General features: G+C 54.9%; 2 protein-coding genes across 7 annotated transcripts in view; one reads left to right on the top strand and one right to left on the bottom strand.

Annotated features, from left to right (window-relative positions):
• CBY1 (chibby family member 1, beta catenin antagonist) overlaps positions 1-14,287 on the top strand; it is a 628,117-nt gene that overhangs the window by 103,547 nt on the left and 510,283 nt on the right. The gene's annotated exons all lie outside the window — the stretch shown is intronic.
• The window catches only part of PLA2G6 (phospholipase A2 group VI), a 72,955-nt gene that overhangs the window by 6,790 nt on the left and 51,878 nt on the right, over positions 1-14,287 (bottom strand). For 3 of the 5 annotated variants that reach the window (XM_050806187.1, XM_050806186.1, XM_050806190.1), the window contains 5 exons: positions 11,485-11,593; positions 10,316-10,477; positions 8,404-8,482; positions 5,219-5,382; positions 2,772-2,922 (listed from right to left, as the gene is read on the bottom strand). In XM_050806187.1, coding sequence (XP_050662144.1) covers positions 2,772-2,922; positions 5,219-5,382; positions 8,404-8,482; positions 10,316-10,477; positions 11,485-11,593 — 665 coding nt within the window. The remainder of the gene's footprint in view (positions 1-2,771; positions 2,923-5,218; positions 5,383-8,403; positions 8,483-10,315; positions 10,478-11,484; positions 11,594-14,287) is intronic. The other 2 variants (XM_050806189.1, XM_050806188.1) reach the window with 1 other exon arrangement.

Raw genomic sequence — 14,287 nt, 5'->3', positions numbered from 1 at the left:
GAAAATGAGTCCTTTGATGGATGTATGGATTTGAAATCTTTTATCCTACTCTTTTTTTTTTTTTTTTTTTTTTGAGATGGAGTATCACTCTGTCGCCCAGGCTGGAGTCAGTGGCACGATCTCAGCTCACTGCAACCTCCACCCACCAGGTTCAAGCAATTCTCCTTCCTCAGCCTCCCGAGTAGCTGGGATTACAGGCGCCTGCCACTGCGCCTGGCTAATTTTTGTATTTTTAGTAGAGACAGGTTTTCACCATCTTGGTCAGGCTGGTCTTGAACTCTTGACCTCGTGATCCACCTGCCTCGGCCTCCCAAAGTGCTGGGATTACAGGCGTGAGCCACTGCATCCGGCCCTTTTCTCCTACTCTGTGGCTTGTCTTTTTACTCCCTTTATGATGTTTTTGTTGTATTTATTTGGGTGGAACCATGTTTTTAATGGAGTAGAATTTATAAATATTTTTCTTTTTATAATTTGTGTGTGTGTGTGTGTGTGTGTTTTTTTTAAGGCAGGGTCTCACTCTATTGCCCAGGCTGGAGAGCAGTGATGGGATCACAGACCACTGTAGCCTCAGCCTCCAGGGCTCAAGTGATCCTCCCACCTCAGCCTCTCAAGTAGCTGGGACTACAGCCATAACGCCACCATGCCCAGCTACCTGTTAGTTTTAATTTTGTTGTAGAGATGAGGGTCTCACTATGTTGCCCAGGCTGGTCTCGAACTCCTGGCCTCAAGTGATCCTTCTGCCTCAGCCTCCCAAAGAGCTGGGATTACAGGCTTGAGCCACCATGCCTGGCATATTCCTACTTTTGAGAAGAGGTAGAAACTTCAGGGTCAATGCTTGTATCCGCTTCTCTCTACCGCCCCCAAGAATAGCCACAATGGGCCGGGCGCGGTGGCTCAAGCCTGTAATCCCAGCACTTTGGGAGGCCGAGACGGGCGGATCATGAGGTCAGGAGATCGAGACCATCCTGGCTAATACGGTGAAACCCCGTCTCTACTAAAAAATACAAAAAACTAGCCGGGCGAGGTAGTGGGCGCCTGTAGTCCCAGCTACTCGGGAGGCTGAGGCAGGAGAATGGCGTAAAGCCGGGAGGCGGAGCTTGCAGTGAGCTGAGCTGAGATCCGGCCACTGCACTCCAGCCTGGGTGACAGAGCGAGACTCCGTCTCAAAAAAAAAAAAAAAAAAAAAAAAAAAAAAAAAAAAAAAAAAAAAAGAATAGCCATGATGTTCTTGAAGAAGGCCAAGGTGGAGGATCTGCCGTCCAGACACCAGGACTCACCACACAGCTGGAGTCATTTATGCTCTGTGGTCCGGGCACAGGGACAGCTTTCCAACCAGTGGAACAGAACACAGCCTGGAGCAGATCCAGGCACAGAGGGACGCTTGACCCACTGCTGAGGAAGCAGAGGGAAGGACGGACTTCACAGATGGGGCTGGGAAAATCGGCCAATCATCCAACCATGTGGAAAACATTCAATTGGATCTTGGACTTCACCCTCATACAAAAATCAATTCCGGGTTGATAAAAGATCTCAATGTAAAAGGCAGATCTAGAGAGCTTTTCAACTTGACACAGGAGAATCGCATGCTGCCTGGGGGCAGCAAAGGGGTTCGTGAATGAGACATAACAAGCACAAACTAGGCTGGGCACGGTGGCTGACGCCTGTAACGGGAGGCCAAGGCGGGAGGATCACCTGAGCTCAGGAGTTCAAGACTAGCCTGGGCAACATGGTGAAACCCCATCTCTACAAAAAATACACGTGTTGGCACATGCCAGTAGTCCCAGCTACTCAGGAGGCTGAGATGGGAGGACTGCTTGAGCCCAGGAGGTTGAGGCCGCAGTAAACCGTGTTCATGGCAATATACTCCAGCCTGGGCCCCAAAGCAAGACCCTTTTTCAAAAAAAAGAGAGAAAGGAAAAAATCACAAACTACAAGAAGAAAAATATTTATAAATATTATCTACCCCATTAAGAACATGGGCCCACCAAAAAAATTAAAAAAAATAAAAATAAACCTAGAAACACCACAGAGCAAAAAGACAAGCCACAGAGTGGGAAAAAGATTTAAGGTCCCTGGCCTTGGACCCTGGGGAAGACCACAGACAGGATGCCGGGCCCCTAAGACTGGGAGAGACTCACTTTCAAAATATGAAAAAAATCCACTCAGAAATGCTCAAAATGCTCCTCCTGGAACACACCTTTCATCCGGCCCCAAATGGGATGCATTGCTTAGTCCTAGGATTGGGGCCTCCCAAACAAATGCTTCCTAGAAATGTGACTTTCTCCTTTAGTCTGACTTAAATTAGTTCAAGTCTTATAGACCTTAAATTAAAGGCAGGACTAAAGCCCTCTGATTATAACCTAGTAGTCTGATCCTGGGAGCAAGTGCTGTCTGAAATGTGAGAAAAGATTTAGCCGTGTCATTTGAAAGGCCAGTGGGTTCTTTTTGCCTGGTCAGCAAAAACCCAGCCTCTGCCCAGGTGGTCTCAGAGAAGGGAGGCCCAGGCTCTTTCCAGGCAAGTCCCAGACCCTTGGCCAGGCAGGGCAGAGCCAGGCCCACCAGGCCACACCCCTCCTGCGCGCAGCAGGTGTCTGCATGCCCAAGTGAGAACCACACTCCAGCCCTCTGCCTCCCTGGGAAGGGGGTTCCCTCTGCTCCCCTCAAGCGTGGGGTGCTTTCCCCCTCCCCCAGCAGGACAGGGAGCCCTCTGTCCCCAGGGAACAGCCACAGTGGGCACAGCTGCGGTCACGGCCCCAGTGCGCCAGGCTTACTTGGGTTTCTTGACGTCCGTCATCTTGGTGTGCTCCCCAAATTCCCGCTTCAGGAATTCCTCCAGGGGCCCGGACTCGTAGGGCCTGGAGCCACGGAACACCTCATCCTTCATGCGAAAGTACACGCCACGCATGTAGGCCATGGACTTACCTAGGAATAAGGGGGTCGGAGGTGGGGAGATGCAACGGCCACACGCAGGGCTCCCAGAGAACAGCCTACAGAGGGCCTGAGCGCAGGAGGTGGCAGGAGGAAGCGGGTTTACCGAGGCCTAAGCAAACCCACATTCTGGGCCCTTCCTTTGCAACTTTCCAGACAGACAGAAGCCCCCTTCCGGCTGGGCATGGTGGCTCACGCCTGTAATCCCTGCACTTTGGGAGGCTGAGGCGGGTGGAGCACTTGAGGTCAGGAGTTTGAGACCAGCCTGCCCAACATGGTGAAACCCCGTCTCTACTAAAAATACAAAAATTCACCAGGTGTGGTGGCAGGAGCCTGTAATCCCAGCTGCTCGGCAGGCTGAGAGGCAGGAGAATCGCGTGAACCCGGGAGCGGAGGTTGCAGTGAGTTGAGCTGCACCACTGCACTCTAGCCTGGGCAACAGAGAGACTCAAAAACCACTGAAGCCTCGCTTCAGCAGCCCCGAGGCTCTGCACCTCATTTTGTATTCATGATTTTGTATTATTTTCCTTAAAGAAGAGCCCCTGAAGAGTAAAAGCTTATAAAAGTTAGACCCACCTTGTTTGTCACAGAAAACAAGGAACAGCCCTGTCCTTTGAGCCTTCAGAACAGACAGGGCCAAGGGGCCGGCTGCACCTCTAGGAAGGAGAAGCTGCCCCACCTCCCCAGTGAGGCAGTGAGTTCCCCAGGACCAGGGATGTACAAGCAGAGGGTAGCTGAAATGAGGGCATCTGCCCACCAAAGGGTCAGCCAGGACACCTCTCAAATTCCCCAGGGGGATGGATGGGGAAGAAATGGTCCCGGAATGGGGAAGAAATGGTCCCTGAAGAAGGACGTGGTCCTTTTGGAGAGGAAGCTAGGACTCTGCCCACTCTGCCTGCTCAGACCTTGTGGGAAGGTCTCAAGACCCTGGATGGGGAAGAAATGGTCCATGAAGAAGGATGTGGCCCTTGTGGAGAAGCTAGGACTCTACCCACTCTGCCTGCTCAGACCTTGTGCCCACCCTTGGACCCTATGGAAGACTAGAGAGGGGATGCTAGGACCCTGAGGCCGGGGGAGAGAGCTGGGTGCACAGCTGGAGACCCAGTCCTGACTGCCCAGTTCACTGGGCGATCCTCTCTGGTTCTTAGTTTCCCCATCTGCTCACCTTGCAGGGCTATGGTGAGCATCACCAAAAGGAAATAAAATACCAGTCAAGAAACTGCTGTGGACACTAAAGTCCCGGCAACTTGACAGATGACTCTTCTCCTCCATCCATGGGACTCTGTCCCCAGCACCTCCTGGACTGCCTGAGCCCCCTGCTCCTGAGGCTGGGGGTATGCCTGCCTCAGCTCTGCATCCCTAGCATCCAACATAGGCCTGGCCCACAGACCCTGATACCCACCCCAGGGTGGGGAGTCCTCCCCTGGCACCTCCAAGACTTTGCATGACCAGGATCCACATGTGGGGGCACTCTGGAGAAAAATGGAATCTGACCAGCACAGGGGCAGGGGTGCCAGTCAGAGATGTTGAGTCCCAGGACAATGCCCAGGGGGTTGGGGGGAGCTGAGGACCCTGATCTGGGAGTGCCCCTCCCCACCTGTCAGCACCTAGAAGTTCAGACAGCTCCAGAGAGGAGCCATCACAACACTGGCCACCCGGCTATCTGTCCAGCAAGCTAGGCGTCTTTGCAAAGTGGCAATGAAAGGAGACGACACAGTGGCCTGTGGCCTGGGAAGTGCCAGGCTGGGAGTCTAGGGGACTGCGCTCCAGCCCAGCAACTCCACGGATGAGCTATGTGACTTCACATCATCCCTCCCGGCCTGGGGACTTAATTTCAATAAAATTTCCCAGTAAAAATGAAGTGTGCAGGCGAGGGCTCTGGCATCCTGAGGCTCAGTGGCTCCTCATTTCTGAGACTGCCTGCTGCGTGCACCCTGGAACGGGATTCCTTATGTGCAGGCTGTGTGGCCCCTGGTGCCTGCTTTGCAGGGTTGAGGGGAGGACGGGTTAAGGTAATCGATAGAAAATGCTTCCTATGCTGAAATTTCACAGCCAGCTCTACCCTCTGTGGCCAGAGGGTGGGGGATGCCCAAACCTAAGCCCATGTGCCCAGCCCTTCTCCCTCCAGCTTGGGATCCCAGTACCTGCAGCCCCCACCCCCACCTCCACAAAGGGCTTATAGCCCTCCCCTACCCCTCCACTCTCTTTTTGCAAAGCCCTGAAAATGAACTCGGCCTCTTTGAGGACAGGCCCCAGCCCCACCTGGCCCCATCCCCGGGGCCGCCCTCACCGTGCAGAATGGCCAGGGCCAGGATGCCTCCAGTGCTGGTGCCCGCCACCCAGTCAAACAGGTCCTTGGTGGCCACACCCGAGGCCTTCTCGATGGCGATGAGGAGCTGGATGATGATGAGGCCTTTCACTCCTCCTCCGTCCAGGCACAGCAGGTGGTCGTGGCTGAAGTGGGAACAGCAGTGGGAGAGAGGAAGGTCCGGCCACAGCCCAGCACTTTACATCCGCCCTCACGGCCCTTGTCCCCTGCAGCTGTGCCCTGGCAGACAGACCCAGACAGACCCGAGGAACTTCTGTCCTATGCAGGGCAGTGAGGGTGGGGGTGAGGGCAGTAAAGGAACAAATGTCTAGTGTTTCAGGGGCTGGAGAGTGCAACAGAGAAAGGGAAAAGAAGGCCAGGGGGTGATCTCACTGATCAGGGACCATCCCAGCAGGCTCTGGGCCAGTCTCCCCAACTTGGGACACCTGATTTTGGTCAGTATCAGGCCTGACCCAAAGCAGATGCCTGATAAAGTCTGTTGGAATTAAACAAGGCTGGGGGAGGAGGGGCCGGGCCCTACAGCCAGGCCAGGAACGGGCAGTAAGTGGGTGTCAGGGTCCTCCACACAAGGTGGGAGAAGCAGGGGAAGAGCAGGTAGGGAGGAAGGAAGAGGTTCATGTCAGGGGCTGTGGGAGGGGTACCACCAGCATTATTAGCCCATGTCATTGTCCCAAACGCCCCTGAGGTAGACCCTTCCTGACATCCCTGTGCTTATTTGTTTATTTATTCAGAGACGGAGTTTCACTCTTTTTGCCCAGGCTGGAGTGCAATAACGTGATCTCGGCTTACCACAACCTCCACCCCCTGGGTTCAAGCGATTCTCCTGCCTCAGCCTCCCGAGTAGCTAGGATCACAGGCGCCCGCCACCACACCCAGCTAATTTTGTATTTTTAGTAGAGACGGGGTTTCTCCATGTTGGCCAGGCTGGTCTTGAGCTCCCAACCTCAGGTGATCTGCCTGCCTCGGCCTCCCAAAGTGCTGGGATTACAGGCGCAAGCCACCGTGCCTGGCCTTATTGATTGATTGATTGAGACAGGTCTCCCTCTGTCACCCAGGCTGGTGTGCAGTGGCACAATCACAGTTCACTGCAGCCTCAACCTTCTGGGCTCAAGTGATCCTCCCACCTCAGACTCCTGAATCGCTGGAACTACAGGCAGGAGCCACTGTACCTGCTCTCTGTGCTTATTTTTGAGTGAAGGAGGGAGTGTCGCTCAGAGGTTAGGTGACGGGAACCAAGTCACATGGATGTGGACTCGACCTGGACCCGGGTCTGCCACCTCTTGAGTCACATGCTTTCCAGAGCGCTCTGACACGTCTCCCCACATCCTGCCTGTCCTCACTGGCCATGCCCTGGGGGAACGCCTTTGTGGTCGGTTCAGCCTGGAACCTTCCTCTGATCTTCTCATCTTCCCATCTCAGCTTGAATGTCACTGCCTGAGAGAAGCCTGCCCTGACGCCATCGGGACCCTCCCGCACGGCCAGCCTGCTCCACCTGCTTCCTGGTGGAGGCTGCTTCCATTCCATTCGCAATCTTTCTTTTACTCTCTCCTGCGCTGACCTGGAAGCTCCACTAGGGCAGAGGCCACCTCTGCTCTGCTCTGCACAGCACTGTGTGTCAAGGGGATGCAGGAGGTGCCCGAGAGGGCTGATAAATGGAGGAGGCCCAGGTCCCACCTCTAGGGGTCTTTTCCTGGACCAGGTACCCAGCCCCCCAGTAAGTCCAGAGGTGGCAGGGGAGGCTATGCTGTTGCTGGAGGCCAAAGCAAACAAGCAAGACTCCTGAAGATGCGGGACTGGCGACAGACATGAACCAAGAGGGCGCAGGGCTCTGTAGCTTGGAAGGCCCAAGTGGGGAGGTACCAAGGGGTCTCTGGACTCTCACCTTGGCCCCGCTCCAGGGAGGGTTCTGAGGCTCCAGAATCTGGGGAATCTGCTTCTCCTCCCTTGGGAATGTGGGTCCTCCCTCAGGTACAGCTGCCTCACCTCAGCCCCTGCACAGGTGTGTGTGTGTGTATGTGTGTGTGTGTACATGCATGTGTGTGTGCGCGTGTGTCCATGTGTTTGCATGTGGGCATGCATGCGTGTGCATGCGGGTGCATGTGGGTGCACGTGCATGCATGTATACTGTGTGTGTGTGTGCGTGCGTGCACGAGCATGCAGGGGGCACAGGGGAGGGAATGCTGATGGGGCAGGGGCACCTCCAGGGCACACAACAGGGTGGCATGGAAGTGAGTGCGACGTGTGAGGACCCACAGAGCTGCACGATCACTGCCTGGCCCTGGGAGTGGAGCTGCCTCTGATTCTGAGAAGAGAGCTTTCCCTGCAGGGCACTGGTACTAGGTATAGAGTCCACAAAGAACCCAGAGAGAGCCTGGGGTAGCACAAAGGACGTGGGTTCGGAAGACCTGGGTGTGAGTCGCCACCCTGACACTCACTCTGTGACCCTGAGCAAGTCACTTAACCTCTCGGGGGCTCAGGCTCTGCACCTGCGAAACAAGGTTACTAATTCCTCCCTGGGAAGGTTGTTAGGAACATGAGAGACTAATACAGAATAAATGAATCAACCGCAGCAATAAAGGGAGGGGGCGACAGCAGTAGCTGGAAACGCATTTGTCCTGGTACCTTGCCGTGCCCGCTGGCACTGATTCCAAGCACCCGGGATTATGCCTGAAGGGCAAGGCCTGAGCGTCGTCTCTTTGCATCCTGTTACCCAGGCCCGCCTCTTAAAATGGGCCTGGGTATAGAGCAGGTGCTGGGGAAGGCAGCCCACTCCACTATTCTGCAGAGGGAGGTGGTTAAGGAAGCCGGTAGGAGCAGCGGGAAGCAGCTGCTGAGATCTCCCCAGGGGGGACCCGGGCATCTCCAGTGGCCTCCGGGATCAGGCCCACCATCCACTCATGGCTCGAGGAGGTCAGGGAGGGAGGCCAGAACACTGCGCCAGCCCCACTGAATCCAAGAAGCCTGGCACCCTGGGCTGGTCCCCAGAGTGAATTCTGTCTCTGCTGAGAACTGTACGACTAGGAGCAGAGCCATCTCGCTGGCTGTGGGGGTGCAGAGTAAAAAGCCTTGAACCCACGACAGGGGGTGGGTGAGGGATAGGAAAGCGCACACATTCCCCTTTCTGCCCCCACTCTCAATCCACTTACGTCCGCTTCTCGTCCCTCATGGAGCCCAGGATGAACGCTGGCTTCCGGGCCCGCGAGATGTGCATGAGATCCTGCAGTTCTGTGAGGCACAGAGCAGGGCATGCTGTGGACAGGCGGGTCCCCAAGCCCTGCCACCCCAGGGTCCCTAGATCAAACCTGGGCTGTGCCTCACCATGGCCACGCCCTCACCCCACTCCCCGGTCATCTGTCCCTTCCCCCCAGGAAGGACTCTGTCCCAGGAGAACGCTGAGCCAGAGGCCACAGGAGAGAAATGGGCTGGAGTGGAAAGGGGGGCCCACTGCTCTGGGAAGGGCTCCCTACCCTGCCCAGCCAGCTCCCAGGTTCCCCTCAATCTCTTCCTCTTGAAACCCTGAGGCATGAATACCCTTGTGTGTCCTCTTCAGACAAAGTGCTTCTTCTTGCATCAGAGCCGATGCTGCTGCTAACCACCTGGGGCCTAAGAATTCTTATTCCCTATTGACAGGTGAGGCTCTAAGCGGGTCCGTGATTCGCCCAGGGTCATTTAGTCAAAAGGCCGAGTCAGGACGTTCCGCGGGGTTTAAGTTCATAGATGAAGGGAGACATCCCTTGTCCTGATCCCAGGTCTGGAAATCCCAGTGGCCTCTGGGATCAGGCCCACCATCCACTCTGTCCACGTCTTCCTTTGTGTCCAAGGCCTGCCCCATGTCCACCCAATTGACTAGCTGCCCCTCCTGACAAGCAGCCCAGTCCCCAGGTGCCTGGCGCAGCAGCCTGCGTGACCCCAACTCTGACAGCCCCCCACCACTGCGCAGAGTCTAGAAGCAGCAGAGCAGAACCGATGGCTGCGAAGCAGTGTCTCCCCCTTCCCAGGGCACATGGCTGCACAGTGAACAAGGGAAGCAGGAGAGTGGCCAAGAGAGGCCATGGACAGAGCGCCAGGGACAGGGTGCAGGGGAAGGGGCGTGTGGTGTGTGTGCAGCTGAGAAGGACAAGTTAGGGAATGACAGCTAGAGCTAATGTCGCATGGCGAGGCTCGGCAGCCTCTCCAGGCCCAGGGCGTTACCCATCTGGCGCCGCACCCCAGGCCCACCATCCAGCCTGGCTTGGGTGACTGCCTGCAAAATTGAGAGACAAAGATGGGAGGTGGAGGGAGGAGTTCCTGGGAGGGGAGAGGGAGGTGGAGCCAGAAGGACTGGAGGCTGTGGTCACGGTGCCTCTCCAGAGCTCCAGACTTGGTCGGGCTACCCTGGCTGGAGGTGCTGCCGCCTCCACAGTTAAAAGTCTGGCTTGCCAAGGACTGGCTCCTGGCTGCCCTCTTTTCAGGGGACCCCACTCCCAAACCATTGAGGTCCCTGGGTGGGCCAGCCCACAGAAAGCCCAGAGAAGGGTCCCGACTAGTCTGGGGGTATCTCCCTGGGCACGAAGGATGTACCGGGGCAGATGCTGGCTGCCTGGCCACATTCAATTTCTGAAAGTCACCATGGGGTCAGGAAGGGGACACACAGGTCTCAGGCCCAACTGAGATTCAAACAGTGTGACAGAGGTCAAGCCAGAGTGAGAGAGGAGAAGCCAGAGGGCCTGGGCCCCCAGTCCTGACAGCACTCCTCACTGCCCACCTTGAGCACCCCGGGGACAGGAGGGCCATGACAGCAGCGACCTTATGGGTGCCACTGGAAATGCCCAGGCCTGAGATTGTGTTCAGGGCACATCCTCTCAGGGGCAACAGAGCGTGGCACATCAGCCAGGGATGCCCTAGGCCTCTGGGATCTGTGGGTTGCTGGCTGCCTGGAGGCTGACAACTCTGGCTCCATCCTCCCCTGCTGCCTTCAGTGACTTCCATCCTGGGGATCCTGTTGCTCTGGTGGGGCCTGCTCTGATCCAGGGGCCTGGGAACCAGCTGGAGAAGAGGGAGTTGGGAGGCAAGGCCTACCTAGGTTGTTTAGGCTGATCGGTGGGGGCTGAGCTCTTTCCAGGGAGAAGGGGTGATGTGGCGCTGCAAAGCCCTGCTCCGCGGGGACCCCGTGGATGGGTGGGGAGCAGTATTCGGCCCCCAAGGTTCTCAGCAGAGTCAAGATCGCCTTCCTGGTGTCAACTTGTCATGGTTTGGGGAAGGGGAGACCGCACAGGATCAGAAACGATGTCAACATGCAAAGGAGAGGCCCCTCATTTCCACACTCCGTCCCATCCCAGCTACCAGGCCCTGGGCACGCGGGCTGCTCCAGAGGCCTCAGCCCACCCTGACAGGGAGTGCTGCCCCCAGGCTGGTACATCCCAAGCAGCTTCCTAAGGTCAGGGAAGGAGGATATGGGAAGAGGAGGTCACTGTCACCCTGCCTGATGACTGTGGGAACTCCTTTCCTTGTACTCCAACTGAGAAAGCAGGGTTCCCACGGCCACTTTCAGTGATTTTCAAAAATGCTAAGTGGATAGTTCAGGGTTCCAAAGGGACTCATGAGCCAGCCAGTGGGCACCTACTCCACTGGATGGATGGGATTGCTGGAAAGGAGGCCACAGATGCGGTGCATGCAGACACACACGTGTGCACTGGCACACACAAACTGGTGCCATCAGTGACCCCCACAGCTCCTGAAACCCTCCAGAGCAGGCTCCAGGCCTCTGGTGAGGAGGATCTGCTCTGTTCGGCTCAGAAGCGAAGGCTCACTGGGCGAGCGTGCAGCACGTGGCCATGCGCTCCTGTCCACACAGGCATGCCCAGAGCTCATGCAGTATAGTGCATGCACCCTAGGGTCATTCTAGCCAGTGGTTCCATCAGTGAATTCCCCAACAGTAGAGGAAAAGGGCTGCTGCTGGCTCTCCTGTCCCCACCCCTGCTGGGAGTCTTAGCACCTGGGGTGGGAGCGGGGCTGCATGGAAGAGGATGTTGGTATGGCAAGACCCTTGGTGGGCCTGCATCTGCTGCTCAGGGCCCTTGCGCTTGGGTAAGGTAGCCCCCCCTCAGAGTAAGAGGTGCTCCTGGCAGCTCTGAGCAGGGCAGGTCAGCACAGGATGCTGGTGCCTGATGACTGGGACTTCCCTCCTCCTCAGTCCCTGCATCCACCCAACCCTCGCCCCACTCCGGCCCCAGAGTGCAAACACATACGTCTGCTGATCTTGGAGGCTAGGAATGTAGGAGTCTCCCCAAAGTCATTCGGGGTGTCCACTTCTGCTCCAAACACAATGAGGGCCTTGATCATCTCCACGTTGTCTTTCTGTCGGGGATGAGAGAGGGTAAGACGTGTAACTGCTCGGGGAAGTGAAGAGCAAAGGAACCCTTGGCTGCCTGCCCCAGCCTGTCAACTCACCCAGCGGGCCTCTCCTCAGCACGGGGAGACACTGGAACCCTCCTCACCCCGACCCCAGTCAATCTGGTAGTCTAAAGGCTGCCATTTGATGGCTGGGGCCCTGACAAACACGTTTAAAAGCACCCACAGGGGAGGGTGTAAGAACCCAGGCAGAAACTCGAGGTGACTCGCCCCTGCTCTGCCAGCTCCGCTTCCAAGGAAGCAGTGCATCTGTGACCCCGACCCAGGAGCCATGGGGACACAGGAGGTCAGCTGCTGATGGCTTTCAGGAGTAGCAAGGAGAGGGTGGGTGAGGGCAGGGAAGGTCATCTTGCTCACCCAGTCCAGGGTGTCATCCCTGAGGGGTGACCGAGCACACGTGCCCCTGATGACAGCCTTCAGGGGAGTGCCCCTGCGAAGGGCATCACACATTTCCACACCTGGAGGCCAGGCAGGGGCGCAGAGCATGGCATGGTTTCACAGGACACACTGGCCACCTGGAACTCTGGGCTCTGGTCTTGTCACCTCCCTCTACTTGGGACCTGATTTCCCTGCCTAGAGGATGAAGCTGTGGGTCTAGAATGGGGTTTTCCAAACAGTTCTTCTATTAGAATGTTCTATTAGGACTTCTATGGCTATTAATATGTGTGTGTGTTTTTTTTTTTTTTTTTTTTTTTTTTTTTTTTTTTTTTTTTTTTTTTTGAGACGGAGTCTTGCTCTGTCGCCTGGGCTGGAGTGCAGTGGCCGAATCTCTCAGCTCACTGCAAGCTCCGCCTCCCGGGTTTAGGCCATTCTCCTGCCTCAGCCTCCCGAGTAGCTGGGACTACAGGCGCCCGCCACCTCGCCCGGCTAGTTTTTTTTGTATTTTTTAGTAGAGACGGGGTTTCACCGTGTTAGCCAGGATGGTCTCGATCTCCTGACCTCGTGATCCGCCCGTCTCGGCCTCCCAAAGTGCTGGGATTACAGGCTTGAGCCACCGCGCCCGGCCTAATATGTGTGTGTTTTCAGCATTAACTGTGATTTGTTGTTGTTACCTTTTTTTTTTTTGAGACGGAGTCTCACTCTATCACCCAGGCTGGAGTGCAGTGGTGCGATCTCAGCTCACTGCAACCTCTGCCTCCCAGGTTCAAGCAATTCTCCTGCCTCAGCCTCCTGAGTAGCTGGGATTACAGGCGCCCACCACTACGCCCAGCTAATTTTTTGTATTTTTAGTAGAGACGGGGTTTCACCATGTTTGCCAGGCTGGTCTTGAACTCCTGACCTCGTGATTCACCCACTTCGGCCTCCCAAAGTGCTGGGATTACAGGCGTGAGCCACCGCCCCCGGCCTTGATTACCTTTTATGGTTGGCACTGGATGGATGGATGGCCATTTATGGTAGTGATAAAACATTTCTCTCAAAATAAATTTAAGTCAGTTTAAAAGTAAGCTAGGCTGGGCGTGGTGACTCACGCCTGTAATCCCAGCAGTTTGTGAGGTGAGGCGGGTGGATCACCTGAGGTTGGGAGTTTGAGACCAGCCTGACCAAGACGGAAAAACCCCGTCTCTACTAAAAATACAAAATTAGCCGGGCGTGGTGGCGCACACCTGTAACCCCAGCTACTTGGGAAGGTGAGGCAGGAGAATTGCTTGAACCCGGGAGGCAGAGGTTGCGGTAAGCCAAGATCGCGCCATTGTACTCCAGCCTGGCAACAAGAGCGAAACTCTGCCTCTAAATAAATAAATAAATAAATAAAAGTAAGCCAATTTGAAGAGGTGATTAAGTACATAATTGTAAAGGTGGTTGATGAATATGCCAAAAACTGTGAAGATAGTATGAAGATGACCAAAGTATATCAGCAGTTCCTAAAGTAAGACCTGGGGACCCCTGTGAAAGCATGATACCCCTTCAGAGGTCTCATGCCCAGCTAATTTTGTATTTTTAGTAGAGATGGGGTTTTACCATGTTGGCCAGGCTGGTTTCGAACTCCTGGCCTCAGGTGATCTGCCCATCTCAGCCTCCCAAATTGTTGGGATTATAGGTATACACGAGCCACTGCACCAGGCCAGTTATTTTTAAAGTTTTTTTTAAATTTAATTTTAATTTTTGTGGGTACATAGTAGGTGTAAATATTTATTATTGTTATTTTTAAATGAATTAATATTTTGAAAATTTCACACTTTAAATTTCTAATATGGTAAATATAGATAAAGAAAATCCAGATGATTAAAAAATCTTTGTGTTCCTCCATAATTTTTGAGAGTATAAAGGGATCAAACAGGCCAAAAAACTTGAGAACTGCTGAACTAGATCATTCCAAGGGCCCACCCCATGCTAAAAAGCTCCAGTTTCAAAAACGAAAGTATTTACAGTTTCAGCCTTTTGGGCAACATCTCTTCCAAGTTTTGACCTTTGGTATAAAACAGGATGTCCTTGAACGTGTCCTTAATCGACTTCTTTCAGAGTCCCGCGGGTCTCTCATGTTCCGTCACTGAGACTCGGTAAACAGACTTATGTACATATAGTATTGCTATAGAATACGTGCACACAGTCGGGCGCAGTGGCTCATGCCTGTAATCCCAGCACTTTGGGGTGCCAAGGAGGGTGGATCATGAGGTCAGGAGTTCAAGACCAGCCTGGCCA

The sequence above is a fragment of the Macaca thibetana genome, chromosome 10 (genome assembly GCF_024542745.1).
Source record: "Macaca thibetana thibetana isolate TM-01 chromosome 10, ASM2454274v1, whole genome shotgun sequence".
Lineage (NCBI taxonomy): Eukaryota > Metazoa > Chordata > Mammalia > Primates > Cercopithecidae > Macaca > Macaca thibetana.
The sequence above is the reverse complement of the archived record's forward strand: the minus strand, read 5'-3'. Positions and strand labels throughout refer to the sequence as shown.